The sequence below is a fragment of the Populus euphratica genome, unplaced genomic scaffold (genome assembly GCF_000495115.2).
Source record: "Populus euphratica unplaced genomic scaffold, PopEup_1.0 scaffold134.1, whole genome shotgun sequence".
Classification (NCBI taxonomy): domain Eukaryota; kingdom Viridiplantae; phylum Streptophyta; class Magnoliopsida; order Malpighiales; family Salicaceae; genus Populus; species Populus euphratica.
Genome location: NW_011500021.1, coordinates 356617 through 378901, shown reverse-complemented (window position 1 = coordinate 378901; position 22285 = coordinate 356617). Strand labels below are relative to the sequence as shown.

The 22285-nt window shown below is 31.0% G+C and overlaps 1 protein-coding gene across 2 annotated transcripts; it reads left to right on the top strand.

Moving 5' to 3' along the window:
• The first annotated feature begins 2631 nt into the window (after window positions 1–2631).
• On the top strand, window positions 2632–6975 carry LOC105141902 (uncharacterized). Of its 2 annotated transcripts, none has more exons than XM_011049285.1 (8): window positions 2632–2697; window positions 3800–4582; window positions 4680–4779; window positions 4871–4956; window positions 5102–5337; window positions 5608–5694; window positions 5806–5905; window positions 6373–6975. In XM_011049285.1, exons 2-8 carry the CDS (start codon window positions 3866–3868, stop codon window positions 6706–6708), a joined length of 1662 nt encoding a protein of 553 aa, XP_011047587.1. In that variant the 5' UTR covers window positions 2632–2697; window positions 3800–3865; the 3' UTR covers window positions 6709–6975. The 2 variants fall into 2 exon arrangements, with proteins under 2 accessions (XP_011047587.1, XP_011047586.1); XM_011049284.1 differs by lacking the exon at window positions 2632–2697 and adding an exon at window positions 3514–3577.
• Window positions 6976–22285: the final 15310 nt, after the last annotated feature.

Here is a 22285-nt window from a genome sequence, read left to right as displayed (position 1 = left end):
TATCATTCTTATAAAAATAAAAGATAGATAAGTATGACATGTAACCCCCAACTTTTTTCTTTAATGCACATTTTTTTTTAATCTTAAATGTCACATTTTTTTTACCAAGAACAAATAATTTTTATTTTTATAAACACCTCGTGAAAATAAAGTTTATTTATATAAAATATAAAAAATATTATAGATGAATTACAATAATTTTTTCGAAACATTAATACATACAAAATAATTAAAATATATATATTTATACAAAATATAAAAAATCAAAGAGAAAGGATATTAATTTAGATATAAATTAAAAAAACTACTTAAAAATACATATAAAAAGATATCAATTAAAAAACAAAAAAAAGGTGTTTAGCAAACTAGGCTCACTTTTAGTCCCTTATCTTTTTATTTGTAACATGTTTTCCACCCTAAATTTTTTGAAAATAAAGTAGGTGACACGTCGTGTATTCTTTCCCAAATTTCAGCCAAAAAAATGGTTGAAAAATCAAGGGTTTTTGTTTTTTGACCTAAACACTCATATATTTTTTTCTTCAAATCATTTTAATCCAAAATACCTATAAAACATCTTATACACCTTGATAAATTTGTATATGGTATCAAATAACACAAAAATCAGTCTATAAACCTAAAATCAACTCAAAACTGAAAAGCTTTCAAAACTCATATCTAACATTTTAGGTGTTGGGAAGGCTAAATAACACCTAGTAAGACTCTTTACATCAAATGTAACCCATTAACATCAAGATTGATCTTTTTAGATCTAAATCAGTATCAACTAAGATTTTCTTTCTCCATTACCAGAATCTAGTAACTTTCTCTCCCCTCTCTTAAACTAGAGACTGAGAAATTTCAGAAACCAAGATGATTGAAAAAATAAATTGGAAAGTATAAGGATTAAACTAAACTTTTTTTCTCAAACTTTAAGGTTGCCACATATTTCCCCTGTCCTTTTCACTTTGATCCTTTATTTTTTATATTTTTCATTCCTCAGCAATTTAACTTAAATTAGCCTTTTATTCGGTTATAAAATGACGTGATTGAAAAAAAAAAAGAGAAAAGCCTGTATGCTGATCTAAAAAAATGTAACTTTTGTATGAAAAAAAAAGAGAAAACCTATTTTTTTTCTTGATGTCAAAAAAGATGTTGACAACACCTACATATTGTGATCGATAAAGTTAATGTTAAGGTTAAAAAAGATTGGTTTGCACCTAAAACAATAAGTGAGGTAAATTTATTTTTATGAATTTGCTAGTTTTTATAGAAGGTTTATGAAAGATTTTTGTATAATATTTGTTCTATTAATTGAAATTATAAAGAAAATAATAGATTTTAAATGGAAAATTGAATAAGAAAAGGTTTTTAATTTGTTAAAAGAAAACTTTATTTCAGCCCATTACTTTGCTTAACTTTACAAAAATTTTAAGATTGAATGTAATGATTTAGTTAGAGGTATTGAATTTGTTTTAATGAAGGATAAAAGATACATATTTTATTTCAGTACAAAGTTTAATGGTGCAACTCTAAATTATCCAACATATAAATAAGAGTTACATGTATTAGTGAGGGCTTTGAAGACTTGACAATATTTTCTTTGGTATAAGGAATTTGTGATTTATATTTATCACTAATTTTTTAGACATCAAAAAAATCAAGATAAGTTGAATCGTATACATGCTAGGTGAGTGAGATTTATTAATATATTCTCATATGTTGTCAATCATTATAATATTTTCCTTGTAGTGGTTGTTGTAACGCATATAAACTTCTCTTTCTAATTATATCACAAATTTGTTTTTAGTAATTTATATACCCATCTAATTCTTTACTGTAAATCAATGTATTATCAAAATAAACAACTACGAACCTACTAATAAATCACGCAAAATATAGTTTATCAATCTAATAAAAATACTTGATGCATTAGAAAATTCAAAAGACATGACTAAGCACTTATATATACTATATTTAAACGGCAAAATTAATATTTTTTTATTCACCAAAAAATTAATCACCATCATATTTTATATTTCTATATAATTTTAATTTTTTTAATTTCACCAACCCTTTTTTAAATAATATCAATTTTTCAAATTTATATATTATCACAAAAGGGTTATTGTAATTTCTTCCACTCAAAAAATGGAAACGAGCTTCACTTATTATATGGTTATCCATGTTTACTAATATGTAGATTTTCTTTAATTGTATTGCTAGAACTCAGCTGTGAAGTGACTCAATTTTGCTAAAACGTATCTACAATTTGAGATAATACTGCTATATACATACTTAGATTTGAATTTCTCATATGCAAAATTGTCATACAGGGAAAAAGGCTTTTAAAAAATTGCATTTGGGATTCTTCTTGCCTTCCATTCCATGTAGATTTTCTTGTTTTTGCTTCGTGTCTTGCTCTTCTATCTCCAAATCATTTCTGAACTCTTTAAAAGCAATCTTCCTCTCTATTTCTCTCATAACCCTTTTAACCAATCCCTTTTATTTTTTAGAATCTTGAAAAGAACAATACTGTTTTCTTCTTCTTCTTATTGTTATTGTAAAATTGTGATATTTCTTGATTTTAAGATCATTGAAGAAGATATCGGTCACTTCTTTTCATGATTAATACTTGATATCTGTAAAGAACCATATACATGCTGAGAATTTAGAGTGATCATCTCCAAATACCAATAGGTAAATTTTCTCCTTGATTACATTTGTAGAGAAGAAGTTGAAGTCATTATCGTATTCTCTTATTATTTCTCTAGCCTTTGTAAGACCATGGATCTTGATTTCCCAAAAATGTCTAAGGAATTTTGGGTTTCTATTTTTTAAAATTATTTTCTCACTTATTTTGTTGATCATTTGAAATTTTAATAGTTTCTTTCTCTGTTTTTTTTATTTAGATTTTGTAAAATAATGGATTCAAACCTCCAAACACACACACATGCATATATATATATTAATGCTAGGAAAAAGGTGGGTATATCTAATATATAAAAAATCATCTTGCAAATTAGATTAATCTCATCATAGTTATGAATATAGCCTAATTTAATGTGGGTCACTTAATTTATTTAAAAATGAATATTTGATGCACATTCTAATTTGATCTATGAAAGATAACGTTTTTTCTTCATCAAATTTTAAATAATTTGGAAATTTTACTTGTCGGTGGGATATTTAATTTCATACTTAGTTACTCACACATGACTTTCACTGTCAAGTTAAATCACTAGCAGGGTGTTGGGCTGAAAAAGATCCTCACCCAACCCGACCGGGTTGAAAGTAAAGACAGGTGATAGGTTTGGGTTTACACAAAAACCTGGTTGGCTGGTTTAATGGCGGAGGATTTTTTAAAACAAATTAAATTAGGGATTCATTACAAGCAAAAAAAGAAATATTTAAAATTTACATAATCCTTGCATATATTTACTTACTTAAAATAGTGAGTGTCGGGGAGAAAAACAGGTGTTTTTGACAAACAGAAATGGGTTCGAGCGAAAAAAACAGAAAAATGAGCATCAACCGTAACGCTCCAATCATTATTACTCGGTACAGCAATAGCTACAAGGTTTTTTCTGTACTTCAGTTCTTGTTCTGTATTTGGGCGTTAACATTGAAACTCTCCCACGAAGAAGATTACAGCAATCAACAAATGAAATGGAAACAAATCAAGATGATTTTGTGTTTTTACACCGATGCTATTTTTGTTTCTTTGCTAGCTAGCCAGCTTTTGCTGTTATGGTGGTTACTATTCTGATTATTATTGTTGTTGTTACTGTTTCTGTTTCAGATACTTTCTTGCGTACCAAAAACACAAATTCTTGAAGCAAAACCAGGGTTCTTGAAATCTAGAAACATGGCTTATAAGTTAAGGGCTAGAAAACAAAAGAGACCGTACGTCAGCTGTGATGATGATGATGATGATGGACATGAAAGTGATTCTAGCGGGAGAATGGATCCTGATTTTACCAGGAAAGTTAGACCGCGAAGAAGTAACACTATGATTACTGAAAGTGCGGAGCAGAGAAGGGCGGGTCGCCCTCCTAAGAGGACGAGGAAATCAACTCCTTCAGTAGGAGAAGCAAGTACTTCCGGCAGCAAACCTGCAGAATATTTAGCGAGAACTATAATGTCATGGTTGATAGACCATGGCAAGATCATCGAGAACGAGAAAATTTATTATGTTGCTGATAAGGAGGGGGATTCGGATGATCGCAAACAAAGCAAAAAGGAGGTGCTGATGAAGGGAAGAGCAAGAAGAGAGGGTGTACGGTGTGAGTGCTGCAATGAAGTTATGACAGTGTGGGATTTTGAGACCCATGCCGGGAGTGTTTTACAAAGGCCATATGAACATATCCATGTTGCTCGAAGCAACAGCTCTCTCTTGCAGTGTCAGTTTGAAGTTTGGCAGAGCAATGTAGAGGTCGAGCGGCGCACCTTTAATGAGATTGTTCCCCGTAATGGCGCCTCCGATAAACATGATGATGCTTGCCTGATTTGTGCAGATGGAGGGGACCTGATCTGTTGCGAAAAGTGTTGGTCCACTTCCCATCTCAAATGTATGGGATTGGAAGTAAGTAAATTTTCTTGACATGATAAGTTTTTTTCGAAGTAAAAATCATTGCTCCTCTGTTTTTAATGTAAATTTTTCAATTTTTTATTAATCACAGAGGATTCCCCAAGGAGAATGGATTTGTCCCTACTGTGTGTGCAAGCACTGTAATGAAAACGACAAAGACCTGCAAACTTGCGTTCAATGTGATAAAAAATGTACGTACTTTCCTATAATTTACTGATTATTTTTTATAAAGATTCTCAATTCTTGTAGTAACAAATGAAGCTGTATCCTTTGCTGTCATAGATCATTGCCAGTGTTTAGTTAGCAGTAAGGAGTTGGATCTTAATGCCAGTGGCGAAACCTTAGCATGTGATTCTCACTGCGGAGAGGTATACATTTCAACACAATTAGCTTTTCTTCAATTTCCTTAACAATTACCATTTCATCGTTAAGAATATGTAAGATTAACCCAACATATTAACATTTAAGACTTGTCAACTTGAGATTTGAATTGATCATGAGCTTTATTCATAGGTTTATGAGAAGCTTCAGAGCCTCGTAGGTGTGAAGCATGAGTTAGAAGGAGGGTTCTGTTGGACTCTCCTCCAACGGATGGAGCCAGACAACTTGGACTTCAAGGATCTTCATTTAATCACCGAATGCAATTCAAAAATTGCATTGGCCTGGGAGGTGCTGGACGAATGTTTCACGACAATCATTGATCGGCATACGCAGATCAATGTAGTTCAGAGTGTGGCTTATAGTCGAGGGTGAGCGCTTATAGATTTTGCAGAGCTGTGCCTTTTTCCCATTGTATTTATGTTTAAGCTCCTCGTACAATTGTGGACATACGGCTGTTTAATACTTACCAGCCTCGTAACATTTTTTCTTTTGTTTTACATGTTGTGTCATATACATACTGATGCAAGAACTTCTCTATAACATGATCACTTTTGCTATTTACGTTCATAAAGAATTTCTCAAAAGTCAAAACATATGAAAAATCCAAGAAATAAAGACTGATATTTCTGTCTTTTCAGATCGAACCTCAACAGGATAAATTTTCGAGGCTTTTATACTGCGATCCTGGAGAAGAACGATGACATCATTTCAGCTGCAACTATAAGGTATCTTCATTTTTCGGAAACAAATTACACATGTTGTTCTTTGGGTAACTATCAACAAAATACGTATGTAGGATGTGGTTAACTTGAAATGTTTGTTCCGTGCTTCTGCAGGGTGCACGGGACCGATTTGGCTGAGATGCCTTTCATTGGAACTCGGGACTTGTATAGGCAAAACGGGATGTCAAGAATGTTACTGGTTACTCTTGAATCTGTAAGTTCTCATGTGAAACTCTCTACTACCTGAAAGCAATTCTCCACATTCTCATTCGTCTTGATTAAGAGCTTCCAAAAGTAATTTCTGCTGACTGCTTCACATAAATTATGGCAAGTTCGGTCAAAACCTGGAACTTTCACTTCTGTTTCATTTTTTAAGTGCTCATTTAGAAAGAAAAGAAAATCATGGAGAAAAACCATGTGATCGAACTAGGTTGGTCTCAATTCTGCCCATTACGCTATTTTATGCTACAACCCTCGGCAAATCACAGAGAAAAGGCAGTTTTCAGCCGATGTACTCTCTTCTCTTTTCTGTCATTTACAATTTAAGAATTAAGATTGTAGCGATGTTATGCTCTCAACTGCTAAAATATATGGTTCAATTTGTACTGATCATTAAAGCCTTCTGTTTATATTATAATTTTCAGTATCTGATCACGTTGTTACTTCTGATTTAATTTCCAGATTTTTTCAGTTATGGGAGTTGAGCATCTAATCATCCCATCAGTCCAGGAGCTCACTGAGATGTGGGAGGGGAAATGCGGGTTTTCCCCCATTGAGGATGCTGTTAGCCAAAAGATCACCAACTGGAACACCCTCACGTTTCCAAGTGCAGTCAGGCTGCAAAAGGCCCTTCTCAGCACCCCAGCTAGTAGTTCTTCTGCAGTCATGAATGTGGACGAGGGCGTGGAAGTAGATGAGGGTGTGGATATGGTCAGTGATAACTGTGCAAAACTTGCTGGTCTAGATTTAAACCATGAATATACTGAATCTGGAGATGACGAGGCAGAAGACAAGTGACATATATTGTGCAGTTTAATCAACACCAGGGACCTGATTTTTTGGCCATTTAAAGGATGGTTTCAGGCCAGATCCTTCTGTTCTAGAATGCTATTAGATTTCAGGTTTTTGTGCTGTGCAATGTCTCTTGCGTTGTTGTCTTAGTCTTGCTGGATTTAGGATTAGTTCATCTGCTGGATGTTAACTTGCAAGCTTGGAGACACCCCTGCTGGTGCTGATGAACTACATTTTGATCATCTGCTACTAGAAACTTCAATTTCGAGTTGTCTATCTCATTGATTATCATAGTTGTCATGGTTTATGACAATAGTGATCAATGCAGTAATAATAACTATTATTTCAATAATTAAATTTATGAAAATTAGCACCCCATTGGTTATTGAAACTAAAACCCAGGATCTCATTCCCTATACCACACTAAATTTTTTTCAATGTCTTAAATAGTATTCCTGAAAACGCACATCCAGAATTACCTCCTTGAAGTGTCCAACAAATCATCTTCATGGTGGATCATCTCATGTGGATGAAACATGTCCATCAAATATTTTCTATACAAAAGTTTCAAGCATTGGTACCTATAGTTTCGTTTTTTATCAAGCAAAGTTGCACCATATACACCACTTCGTAATACGGTAATGCAAGTCCTCCAGATTTTTTTTCTAAATTCTTATTTGTTGTGTGTGATCTCACACCATATAATGATGAGACCACCATATTAATTAGTAAGTTGTCTTTAAATTAAAAGATGTAGATGTAGATTTGAAAAATGGAAGAGAGGAGAAAAAAACTAAGAGAGAAAAAAAGAAAAGAGGTAGCAGAGCAGCCTATGCTTTTTCTTTGATTTCCGACTCATTCACCGTTGGATTGAGTTGAGAGTTTGATAACAACATCTAGACACGTTACTATTCATTCTGGACGGTTGGATCGAAGTTTGGTGATGTGGAAGCTAATCGTTTTGATAAAAAACAGGATTGTCAGTATTGTGAGTTTTTCTCAAATAATTCTTTTTTAATCTTGTTGTAATCCGAGAATAAGTTGTTCTTGATGATATATATATTTTATTCCTTAGTTGAATTTGAGAAAGAATGATTGTGAACTCATTATTTGTTGATAATGAAAGTTTTTAGATGGACTATAATCCCATAGTTTTTTTCACATCGGGTTTTCCACGTTAAAAATTTTGGTATTGATTTTGTGATTAATTGCATTATTTTTTGTCATTATTTGATTCTGTTTTTATTGCATAAAGAGAGAAAGAATTGAGATTTATGAATTGTAAATTATATTTTACTAAATTGATCTGGATAAATTAGTGTCCGGTTGTTCCTAGTTTTTCCAGCATTATTTTGTTGGGAATTCCGACCGGTGATGTACTAATACTTGCTCATAGGAGGGCCAAGCACACTGACACAATATTTAACGTGGTTCGGCAAAATCGCCTACATCCACGGGAGAAGTCAATATATTTAGAGATAGAGAAAGAATACAAAACAAATACATAGAGGAGGAGGATTACACCCTCTCATACTCAACTCTCAACTCTCTTTGCTGCACTTGCAGTTGCTGCAATGGCAACAAGGCTGCTGCCATTGCAGCTCTCTCTTCCTCTCTACTCTCTTCACATTTTCATAATTCTCTTCACTCATTTTGCTCTCTTGTTCATCGGGTTTTCCACGTTAAAAATTTTGGTATTGATTTTGTGATTAATTGCATTATTTTTTGTCATTATTTAATTCTGTTTTTACTGCATAAAGAGAGAAAGAATTGAGATTTATGAATTGTAAATTATATTTTACTAAATTGATCTGGAGAAAGAATTGAGATTTATGAATTGTAAATTGTATTTTACTAAATTGATCCGGATAAATTAGTGTCTGGTTATTCCTAGTTTTTCCAGCATTATTTTAGTTCCCATTCAACTTAAATCACGAGTAACCATCACTTTGCAAATTACCTTGGTGTTGTTTAGCAAAAGCGCATATGAAAATGTTGGAAAGCAAGAAGAATAATGGTTTGACGAGCCAATAGCTCAAGTGATCCATTAAAAATTGGAAGATAAAGGTAAAGTCTGAAAAACATCTCTCGAAAGAAACGCAAAAACACCAAGGAAAACAGGTTGGAAATCTCAAAGAGTTTTTTTTAAAAAAGCACAAATTTTCAGGTATTAGCTAATCTTGAGCAATGCCCTTTGCATAACAGAAATCATTTAGCTAATCTTGAGCAATGCCCTTTGCATGACAGAAATCATTTATCTAGTTCAAAAACAAAAATTTTGAGAACCCTCAAGTAAAAACGCATAACCAGTAGATTCTTTAAAGTCTACTGAGAAATATGAAGTGAAGGAAAACACGTGATGCATTCATTTTCTTAAGACAGTGGAAGCTGGGAGGAGGGGAATAGGAAGACCTAAGATAACCTGGAGGTAACTGGTATTGAAGGATCTAAAATCCCTGATATTGAGGCAGATTAATGTGGTTTGTAAAAAAGATGAAGGGCACAAAAGGATCAATATGCTAGACTCACACTTTTTTGTTGTTGTTGTTCTTAAGAAAATTCATCATAGAATGATAGCCTTTAAATTTTGAAGGGATGAAAATAATATAATATTTATTTAGAATAAAAAGCTCGGATGTTACAGTTAATTCCATTACAGCAGACGACAAACCGATGATCAACCGGCCAGACAAATGACGCAGCAGAAAGTTGAAGGTAACAGGTTCAGTAATAATTAATCACCTGAACTCTATGAGAGTGACAAAATTGTCGTTCCTGCAGAAGTGCATGGGTGGAAAAAGAAATTTTCAGAAATACATAGGATTAGAATTCCAAATTGAGACAAGTAAAGACAACATATTTTTGGTAGCAGTTTCCGCTTCGTACGATGCCATCGATGGTCCCCTGTCAAGCTTCACAGTCCGCCAATCTCCTTACTCCTAACGGATGCCAATTATCTACCATTTTGCTGATTGTTCACAATCCACAAATTCCATCTCACAGATGCTAATAAATTCGATAATTGTTTTCTGATTATTTACAATTCTTTTAGGGATATAAAAATAAAAAATCATGGGTATATAAAAATGAATAAATACTTTTATTAATATGATATTTTTTAGATATAATCTAAAAATAAACTTAAAATAAATAATATCATATCAATATAGTATCCATAATCCTTAGTATAATATTTCCTTCATCAATTAATTTTTTTTCCAAGGGTTTACGACTTGGACGACTTGGATCAAGGGATTTACAGTTATCTCGCTTGGGATCTTGGAATACGGTGGTTAATTTCGGAGTCGGTTTCTATGCTGATCATCAATTTAATCACAAAGCATCTGAACAAAGTGGATGCTAACTACATCATGGTTAATAGAGAGAAGGAGATCCTGTCCAGGAAATGCGACGCTACTGTTCAACACAATAGTAGATTGGTTAGCAAACTTTGATTTGATGAAATGCCCATAAAGTAAGGACAATTGGATTATAGATGGCCCAACCATGGGTTTATTTTCAATTTTGTATTGTGATCATATTGAGTCCTATTAACTTGATTAATCTAGTTTATGGGCGTTAAGTCCCGATTTTAACCCAAAAAAAGTAGAAAAAAAGTGAAAGAAAAAATTATCCCATTTTTTTAAATAAAAAAACTCTGACTAAATTAAAGTAAGTCAATTATTATTATTATTTTTTATCTAAATTGATTTAGGTCTCAGGTTGCAGCCAGGAATAAGTTTTATAACTAGTTATTGGACTTTGTACGTGCTTCTCGTCGAGCTACCAAAGCCTACAAGCCCTGGCCTTGCTTTCGTTTTCTTTCACTTTTCTCCTTGACCGCTAGTGTACTTCCAAAGTGCTTTTAAACTTATCCCGACTCCTGAGCCGTGTGGGGGAAAAAATGTGCAATGAATCTTTCACCGTTCTGTTACTATAGTGTCTATTGACTTATGAACTTTTTGAGGGCGTAACACCCATTAAAAGTTTATAGTGATCTGCTCCTTGTTCCTTGGGAAACAAGCAATGAAATATTGTTGATGATGCATACCAGGCACCAGCAATTGCATGAGCAAAAGAGGAAAACTCAACTCTAAATATATAAAAAAATACAAGAAAAATATTAAAGATTTGGAATCACGGTACAGATCTTGTACTTTTTCTCTCACAGTGGTTTGGCCCTTCGTTTTGTACGTGTTTTATTGTTGACATTGCCTCAATTCTCCAGTCCAATTCAATGCTTATGACTTGCCAGAGCGGCAACATTGCGTCTACTTAGAAACCATTTGTGAAAAGAATTTAATATTTTATTGATTTCTCTAAAACTTAGTTGGTTAGACTAGACTGCGAATTGTCCACATTTCACATTGGGATTTTCTAATTCGTACTCCATTGTTAGTAGTTAGGAAAAAAAAAGGGGGGGGGTTCTATTTCCCTGTCGGGGAAATCATCAAATTACTTCAGAGGCTTTGTCATTTTCTTGATAAATATAGCCTTTTTTGTTTTTTTTGTGGTTCCTCGGGACTTCTTCGTGTCTAATTTGAGTACAAGTATGCGATAATGTTTTCTATCATGTACTAGTCGCTTTTGTTTTCTGTGCACGCAACATAGAAGACAAATCAAGGAATGAACACATAAATGTGAAAGACTGTATCTTATTTTTATTGACTTTTCCCTGTTGAATTATGCACATTAATCTCCAATATATATCCTTAATGATAACAAGGGAGGGGAAAGGAAGAGTTGATTGCTTGAAAAATCTTACTAAGATAGTAGAGAAGAAAGGAAGATCAAAGAGCATGCATTTTGTTTTGTTTGAAATGTATGAATCCCCTTTTGATCTGAACCCCTTTACAGCTTAGACTGGTGTGCCTTTTCTATTGAGATTTAATTACGCCAATCAGCTTGGACGGTGGAACTTCCTTTCTGACTAACCATCACCAGAGCACCTTCCCCGCAAGTCTCCACTTTGGCTGATCTTTTTAATTGCAGTGGTTGTTTTCTACTGCATGCGTGCGGTGCGAATATAATTAATTTCTTTAGTCAATCCTGCAAAATTTCCTTAGCGGAGCCTTTCCTCGTATGTCCGCTGACTTAGCTACAAATTTTGAAAGAGAATTCAATGACCAGGACATGCAAAACACAAAAAAGATAAAAGAAAGGAAAAGGAAGGAGAAGAATACTTCTCGTGAGAGACACTAGCTATTTTCTTTGCATGCACTTAATTCCATTCCCTTGTATGGCATCGAATATCTATCTATTGCTTCCCTTTACACATTTGACATTAATGCTATCCTACCCAATTGTCAACATGGTTTTCTCACTGCCAGATGTCCCCTCACACTCAAGGAAACAGGCAGCATATAGTGTGATCTCATAGGACAAAAGGCCTAGCACCGACAGTCGACTAGATTGTCAACCAGCATGTCGTCTCTAGACAATAACTATCTTCTAAGAAATATTATAAACTATACGATAAAGTAGGACCAGATAAATCAAAGCAATTACTTGCGGGTTAAAGAAAGATTTTTCCTCATCTTTGAAGTCTTTTAATATAGGCATGGTAGCTGATTTCAACCTGCAGTCACGTCATTTAATACAGTAGTGGATGTTAGTTGGCATTTCTAAGATAATCGTCTTCCTCTTCTTATTCTAGTTGTTGTTGATTAATCCATTTCAAAATAATCCTTTAGACTCAGCCTTTTCAATGAAGTGCTCGTTCAATTCCATTTTCAATATCACGTATATAGCTTTATCCTTTAATTTCCTTCCCGCTACCAAACTGTTCCTAATTTCATTCACCAGCACATATATTCGTCCAGGCAGCGTCTCATTCAAATATATCAAACGACGGTCAAGGAAACTCTGCGTATTAATTCTAGAGTAGAATGGAATTGTATAACTTATATAATTAATGGGATCAGAATTATTAAGGCTATCTTTTTCTGAGGAACTATTTAATTTCCATTGGCAAGGAACATTAATCTGCTGCCGACGAAATGTTTCCTTTTGGTTTAAAAAAAAGAAGGTTCTCTTGTGAGGCACATAAGATTGAAATAGTAATGGAGATTCTTGACACGCACATATGAAGCATAATTTACACTCCCTGAGAGTTGAAGTGTGATGTTGCTGGTGGCTCATGCTCATGCTGCTGTGCATGAGATCTGGTGTGCTGGCAAATTCAAAACCGACGTTCCACTGATCCAGTCTAATTAAATGCACCCGTAAACATGGGGTCATGGGTGTAATATTTTCTTCCCGAGACTTTTCAGTTGAGTCAACCTTACCCATGGATAATTTCTCTGGTCACTGATCCAATCTAATTTGTTTACTTCATATAAATAAAATTATTTTTTAGTTTTATTTTAGATAAAATTGAAAATATATATTAGTTTACAATAATATTTCAGTTCTTTCTTTTACCGCCCCAATCTATGGGTCAGAATTTGAATAAAGAATATTAAAACAAAAACAAAAAAGATAAGAGATTCAATTTCCACCAAGACACAGTACATTTGGATAGCTATTAGGGTAAAATAATTTTTTTCACAGGTTTATTTATCATTATCATATTAATCCAAAATAAATCATTCTTTTAAGATTTTAGATGAACAAGAAAATGATTTAAATAATTTTAAAATAAAAAAATTATGGCCCAAGAACTTTTCGATCATTTAATACTCTTATTGTAGAGTGAAATGACTTTATTGTCTTTAAAAACAAAAACAAAAATTCTAGGAGCTTTTGAGTCTTTTAACACTTAATTTAAAATCTACTTTGATTTAGATCTTTTAATATTTTTAAGGGTTTTTTTTTGTATTTTTATCATGGTCTTTTTAGTTATAATTAATTTAGATAAGGAGAAAATAATCTTTTAATAAATATGAGTTATTTTTTCGCTAATTTATCTGTATTCAGTTTTATTTCTTGTTGCTTTATTTTGTACGACGACTTATATGCATCATCCGACTAGAGCACAATAAACGAAAACAATTATATCCATGTATATAAAAACGATATATGTAATAATTTCTATGAAAATGATAAATCGAGGAAAGTTAGTATTTTTTTTTTTTTCAGTAAAAAGCGAGGTTCATGTTTGTGCTGAAGATTGGATAACACAATGCAACATGGAATCATTCATATATATATAATAATTTCTATAAAAATAAAAATAAAAAACAGCGATATTGTCTTTGAACATAAAAAAGAATACTAAAATACTCGCGCTCTCCTTTTTTTCTTCATGAATTTCGGTACGAGAACGACTACCCTCGATCATTACACGCTCTATCTCACTTGGTGCTGCACGCTTCCCCCACTGTTGGTGGTTCGTCGCATCTCATGTGATTCATGCTTCTGTTTGTTAATTTTTCTTTGAAAAAATAATTTATATAATAATAGAAAACAGCCCCTTTCTTTCATTGACAGATAGATGTGTCTCTGCAATAATTATTTCCCGAAATTCTGCAGCAGAAGACGTCAAGCACAAGCATATTATTCATCAAGTCTTTCTCCCTTTCCATATAACGGCATGATTTATAGCCTGTACTCTTTGTTCGGAACTCAGTTTTTTCCCTCTTATATCTCGATACCATTCTCTCATCGTTAAAGTTTTTTTAAAGAAAGTAGGGCGTCACTTCGCAATTAATAGCCAATTGCTTGTTGTTCTAGCCAAGCAAATCAAAAACAAGTAGCATGATGATGAGATATTTAATGCAACTAGCTAGTAATTAACTAATTCTTGCCGTGTCCCACGTTTTCCCTCATACACTTAGATTTTATAAGCCCAAAAGGGTTGATGATTATCTCCGAGTATGTATTACGTTAAACTCTATCATCATTAAGAACTAAGAAAGTTAGCCATTGTCAAATGGAGCATGATCAAAAGTCAGCAACAGGGAGTCATGAGACACGCCAACGGGATTTACAGTAGAGGAGAGACCCGTAAAGAACGAGACATGAAGTGTTTGTTCTGATCTAAACGAGAAACTCATTTAACGTTCATGTGTTATTGCTGTTTAAGAATTTACTCAGTTGCTTCGCTTATATAACGCATTAATTCAATCGTTTACATGTAAACTAGCTAGTTATATTTTATTTTATTTTAGTTTGAATATTAATTATAATCAATATTATAATTCTCTAAACATATTAGACCAATGTCATTAAGTAGTGTACGTTTAAAACTGTTTAAGAATAATTTAATCTCAATTAATGTATAAATTGATTTGAAAATATTCGCTATTATAAAGATAAAAATTAATTTCAATAGTATTGTTGATTTGAGCATGTATCATGACAACGGAAAGAGAGTAGTAGACTTGTAGAATTCTTTTTCCATATTATGTTATCTATATTAGTTTCGTCCAATAGTTCAATGTCAGTGCCCTAGCTTTTGGAAGGAGGGACCTTAAATATTTTATTGCCGGGAGATTCTTATCGTAAAAATAAAAATAAAAAAATAAAAAAACCCATTGAATTGATGGGACGCCCCAATCTCGTCATGGGTATGATTTTTGCGTTTAATTTGCATCGTAATTCATTCTCAGTGTCATGGGTGATCTACAGCATATATAATTGGTCCCTGTTTGTAAAATATCCTCCTTGCTTGTAAATCGAGAACATGTGTGGTATGCAATCGTTTTTCGTGATGTGTGGCATGATTTTCTCCCTTTGGTAGTTTGAACAGCTTATAAATGAAAGAAACGTTTTTGTTGTCCGGAAATTCACATATAAAAAAAAAATTAGACAAGTTGATTTATTTATTTATTTCATGCAAGCATATCAAAACATGGTAATCATACAATTTACAATTCATATAAAAGCTAGCATCCATACTAAATAAATATATAAACTTGTGAAAATATAGGAAAAACAATCATAGAATGCAAACTAAAAAAAAACATTGAAATTATACTTAAATAAAAATAATTTAGAGTACTTATTTATTAAATTTCTTAGAAAATATCCATTTTACAATTTTATTTTTGTTAAAGATTAATTATTTATTTTTAAAACTTTATTGCTCCTCAATTAGTGCAAAAAGACTTTTTGCCATATGCCTCTCATAATTCCAACAACTCCTCCTTATTTGAGTGTATTTTTAAATAAGGTTTAATAAACTCAAAGAAATTGTATTTGATATCTTTCTATAAATGTCAAACCTAAAATCTAAACTATAAAGAATGAATATAAGAACATGACTTAGAAAAAATAACAACAAAAAGAGAAATTAACTTAAGAATTCTTTCCATCCCTTTCCACCCATCCAAAATACCTATTTATATATAAAACTTGGAAACCAAAATATTTATACTCATACTTAATGAATGTTTATTAATTATAATGAATATTCATAATTCATTAATATTTTTAGAATTTAAAATAAGTTACTAAAAAAAAGGAATTAATAGCAAAATATTATTTCATTAGTCAAACTCATGAGCCTATAATCTTATAGCTCAACCTACCAACTATTTTGAGTTTGAAATTTTTGTTATCAAAAGGTAATTCATCAATAACAATTTCTCATTCACCTTTAATTTATTTTAAAAAAAATATGTTAAAATCATGTTAAGATATTCATGATGGATTAAAAAATTCAATATAGTTTTAACCCCAAATATGAGTGGACATCACATGTGATTTTGCCTTAAAAGGCCCATTACATGTTTTATAAACTAGTTCCAGCCATCCTCCATATAAATAAAAATTGCCTGACCAATACGAGGATTTAAAGAGTTTGTAAAGAGATATTAATTTGGTAGGTCACTACATCAGAAGAGTAGCTTTTTTCTTTGAACCTTGTTAGTTAAATATTATCAGATTTGCTCGTTAACAATGGAACACGATGTCATAAACTATTTATTATTTATTATAAATCAAGATAATAGTACTCACATAGTTCTCTACATGGAGTTTCCTTTGGTTCTCACGATTGTGTTTATTTTGGCCCTAAACAACTCACAGTTTTATAAGTTCTCTATAAAATTTTAATCTTTTTTAAATTCTAAAAAAAATGATCATTTTTCTCATTTATATAGGTAGTTTTTTTAATTAAAAATATTTTACTATATTTCATATGGTATACCAAGATATGAAAATCATTAAGATCATGACTCATCTTTTGTCATGCTAAAACTAGCACCATTTTCATCATAGGAATATGCAAAAAATAATAATTTTTATATGCTACTTAGAATCTTATATAACTTAGTTTTTTATTTGAATCTAGATCTTGGGATCTTCAGTCAATTTGGTACGGTTACCATCATTACACTCTTTTATTTTTAAAGTTTTTAAGCTTATTTCTCTTGATAAATTATATACAAACTCTCTTGATAAATATTTGGTTGACAGATCCTTAAAATTTTTCTTTAACTTTATATAGTCAATGGAAATAATTTTATTTAAGAGTAAGTTTTTAACAGTATTATGTCTATGATATATATATCTAAACATATCATTATACATACGACTTTGTGCTCTTTCAATTATTGACTAACTATCATAATAGATATAAATGGTTAGCACTGGTTTTGGCTAATATAAAATACCCTCTAAGAAATTTCAATGCCACTCAACTTCTCCTCGAGATTTATCAAAAATAATAAACTCTAATTTCATCATAAATCTTGTGATACATCTCTACTTATAGGATTTCATAGCACAATTACTCCACCAAATATGAAAATATATCTATTTAGTCATATTTTCTAGATCTCATATACCTTATTTAGTAGTACAACTAATCAATATATTGTTAAAATTCTAGAAGACTAAATATAATCATTCTATTTGTACCAAGAAGTGAACAATACTTTAAGGACAAATGATTGCTCCATGACAATAAGTGATCTTTATCTAAATTGGATTCTAAGGTGATCAACAAGTGTTTTAATAATATAGTTGAAATTAGAGTTTATTGTTTTTGATAAAGCTCGAGGAGAAGTTGAGTGGCATTGAAATTTCTTAGAGGGTATTTTATATTAGCCAAAACCAGTGCTAACCATTTATGTCTATTATGACGTTCATTTACTTTAAGTTTTCCATGTTTATATAATTAACCAAAACCAGTGCTAACCATTTATGTCTATTATGGCGTTCATTTACTTTAAGTTTTCCATGCTTATATAATTAGCCAAAACCGGTGCTAACCATTTATGTCTATTATGAAGTTTATTTACTTTAAGTTTTCCATGTTTATATAATACATCTTCTCATTGGATATAATTGAACTTTGACTCAAATTTCTTAATTATTATGAAAAGAATGATTCTGATTAAAAGTAGTTTAATTGATTTAGATATGATGTTTCATTGTTTAATAAAATTAAAATTGTGTAAGATAATAATTGCGTATTTTATAATGCATTATCTTTACAATTTTTTGCCTATATTTTATGTTTTTTTGGAGATATATTCATTATTTTAATAATTCTAAAAGATTTTTTTTATGGTTGTGGGTTTAATATAAGCAATTAATGGCTTGAAGATGTTTGGTGGCATTGTTATTGTATGTTTAAGTTGGCTAGGAGATTATAATAATTTACCAAAAAATAGTGAAAATATTGATGGAATCGCTGACAGACATCGTTAACAGACAACTTTATTTTATTGGCAAATTCACACCTCTTTTGTTAAAAAGTTATAGAAGGATTGGGTATTTTTTATGTAATTGATTATTGAAAACTCCATCGAAAATTAATTTTTGACAGACTTGTAGATGAAAAATTCATAGTAAAATCTAATTTTTTAGTTTGACAGACTTGTAGATGAAAAATTCATATTAAAATCTAATTTTTTAGCATGAATAACATGTTGGCATAACATTAGCATTTCCATTGGTATTTAAATTGTTGATTGAAATGTCAATGGAACAACAATCCCCGATAAGCAATTTATCGATGACAGGTTTCCATCAAAAGTTTTATTGGTAACTAAAATATCGATGAATCTTTTCCTAAACATTGATGAAATATTTTGTAGTTTTTTTTTTGGTATTAATGTTAATTAAATATTGCTCACTGGTATGTAATTAGGAGGATTTACTGTAAAGATAAGATGAGTTATTCTAAATATTAGTGTTCGTATAGTAAACCACAAGGCACTAACTTAAGTGTGACCGATAAGTGCTCACACTTAAAGGCATGCATTAAAGAAAATAAAAACAAAAGAGTTTTTTTTGTAAAACTTTTGGTAAAATAACACAATTAAGAACTTATTTGTAAAAATAACATAGTTAATTAAAACGTATAGTTCTTACTTGTGCGATAACAAGACACATAAGTCACACATACATGACCACAAGACGCATATGTAAGAATTGTATGACCAATCAAATTAAAATATAGGTAGAAATCTTTTTTTTCTTTTTCCTTTTACTTTTTTTTCCTTTTTCTCCTCCCTTATATAACCTTTCTTTTCCCTCTCTGAATTTCTCTCTGTCATGGCAACCCTTATATAACCTTTCTTTTCCCTCTCTGTATTTCTCTTTGTCATGGCAACTCACTCTCTCTCTCTCTCTCTCTCTCCTCACCATGACAGGAGACATCTCTTTTTTCACCATTTTCACTTTCTTTCTCTCTCTTTCCTCACTCATAATAATAATCGTGATTGCCACTATCAGTGCCACTTTTGCATACCACCACCATTTACAACACCTCTCTCTTAATAATTTTAGGTGTAATGCACCCTTTCTCTCTATTAATTTGATGTTTTTATTGTAATTGGTTTTATTACATTAGGGTTAGGGCTTTTTTGTTATTTTAGGATTTTGTTGATTTTGGTTAAGATAATTATAAATTATGATAATTAGATTAAAATTACACTATTGAGTTGATAAATTATTTTATTTGAGGAGAGATTTTATGAATTATAGTTTTGTTTATTATGTTATGGTTTAGGGGTTTTTTTTGTGAATTTAGGGTTTTATTGATTAAAATTTATAAAAATTATGTAACTTGATGAGTTTATGATAATGATAAATTAACATTGAGTTTTGTTGCTTTACAGAATGTCTCCTAGTATTATAGTGGTACTATTATTAATACTAATAATGATATCACTTATAATAGAGACAGTAATGAGTTTTCTTACGTGTAGACTAGACATGTCATTTTTCAAACTAAAAAACAATAATTATGGAGGCATTAGATAGGGTTTTTTAAAATTAAAGTTCAAATGGAGAATACAAGCTAGGATACGTCCATATTTTTATGTCGATGTTTCTATTTTTAGTGATGGCAAAATAAATTCAATGGTTAGGTTGGCTATTGAAAATATAATGCAAATTGTAAAGCTCTACTTGAATAATAGACCTAAACAAAGAAACTCTTCTGGCATGGAGTTCATTCGGGTTCCAAGTTATACTTAAGAACCACGCAAATATCATATACAACTAGTATGTCTAGGATTGATAGTGATACCATGAACGTAACATTAACATGAGAAGTTATAAAAATGAAAGCTAAGTTTTTTCTGAAATTGAAGTTGACACGAGTTAGGGCACATCCAAATTCTTATATTGATGTTTCTATTCTTAGTGATAGTAGTTTAAATTCAATAGTTAGGTTGGTTATTGAAAATAAAATGAAAATTTTAAATCTCTACTTGAATAGTAGACCTAAACAAAGAAACTCCTCTAGTATAAAGTTCACTCGAGTTTTAAGTTATACGCAAAGAACCACACAAACATCACATACAGCTAATATGTTTATGATTAATAGTGACATAATAAACCTAACTCCATTATGAGAAATTATATAAATGAAAGCTTAGTTAGGTATAATAATTACTCCATATTGTTACTTGAATACTAGACCTAAACAAAGAAACTCTTCTGGTATGGAGTTCATTCGGGTTCCAAGTTATACTTAAGAACCACGCAAATATCATATACAACTAGTATGTCTAGGATTGATAGTGATACCATGAACGTAACATTAACATGAGAAGTTATAAAAATGAAAGCTAAGTTTTTTTTGAAATTGAAGTTGACACGAGTTGGGGCACATCCAAATTCTTATATTGATGTTTCTATTCTTAGTGATAGTAGTTTAAATTCAATAGTTAGGTTGGCTATTGAAAATAAAATGAAAATTTTAAATCTCTACTTGAATAGTAGACTTAAACAAAGAAACTCCTCCGATATAAAGTTCACTTGAGTTTTAAGTTATACGTAAAGAACCACACAAACATCACATAGAGCTAGTATGTTTATGATTAATAGTGATAAATCTAACTCCATTATGAGAAATTATATAAATGAAAGCTTAGTTAGGTATAACAATTTCTTCATATTGTTATAATAACACTAAACTAAGTGATAATTCATAATATTGAACCAAGTGATGAGGAAGACGACCGTTATATTGATGAAGCAATTGAGAAAAATAAGTTAGTTGAGTCAATAAACCAATTCACATGATCTTTTATTCCTAAATTTAAGGACATTAATAGGTCGACTTAAATTATATCCAATTTACTAGGTTTTGAGTTGTAAAAATTTAAGCTTAATTATTGAGTTGAAGGTTACAAACCTTTCAATCTAGCTTTAAATTAATTATTGTAGTTAGGTGGTGGTATACAAAAAATTCATTATATTATAATGTGTAATGCTCGACCATAATTTATATGTAGTTACGGTATATATATGAGCCAGTATATTAATAGTATTTGTGTAGTGTATATTGCAATAATTCTTTTTTATTAGAAATCTTAAAATTAAAAGAACCACGCATATCTCAATCTATTGATTATGCAAAGCCACCTTCAATTTGGCTCGGATTTTATCATTAATGTAATGTTAATCATTGTCAAAACTAAAATAAGTATTAAAATAATGATCATTCAAGCTACTATATAGGATTTTATTATATGATGTCTCATAACATAAGGTGATGGTAAAATTATTTGAGCAATTATCTGGTTTGTACAAGTCCTTTTAAGTATTTTCTAAAATTATAAAAATATTGTTTATAAATTATATTTTAGCATGTTATGTATATAATTATATGTAAAATTGAATTAATTTTATGATGTTAATTATTAATGATGTTATGTGTGCCGCTCTCTCCACCTAATTCTCATCATGTCATTTTGGACCTAATCAGGTTAGGAAAGTTTGGTTCCCTGGACATTGAAATAGAGGAGGATGAGCCCTTTTTCCATGCATGACAGCATGTTCATGGCTTTGATGGTGCAAGTCCATCCATGAAATAATATATTAGGTATAGTTAAATGATGTACTTGAATATTTGAATATCATGAGAATTGTTTTTGTTAATGTAAAAAGATTAATTATTATGAATTGATTTGAGATGAAATTGAATTATAGATTATATGAATTGTGTTGAATTGGTTATGAATCATATTGAATATCACTAGTTGATTTTATTGGGTTTTTAAAAAAAAATAGAATTGAAAGATTGAAAAAACATCATCGTTACTGCCATGTTGAGATCAGGCATGTCACACATGCATATCTTTGCTAGTTGTGTAGGTCTCACCTGTGCCTTTTATTGCCTCAATTAATTATATTATCTTTATAAATAAGTTTTTAGCGGTTATATTTTTCAAAA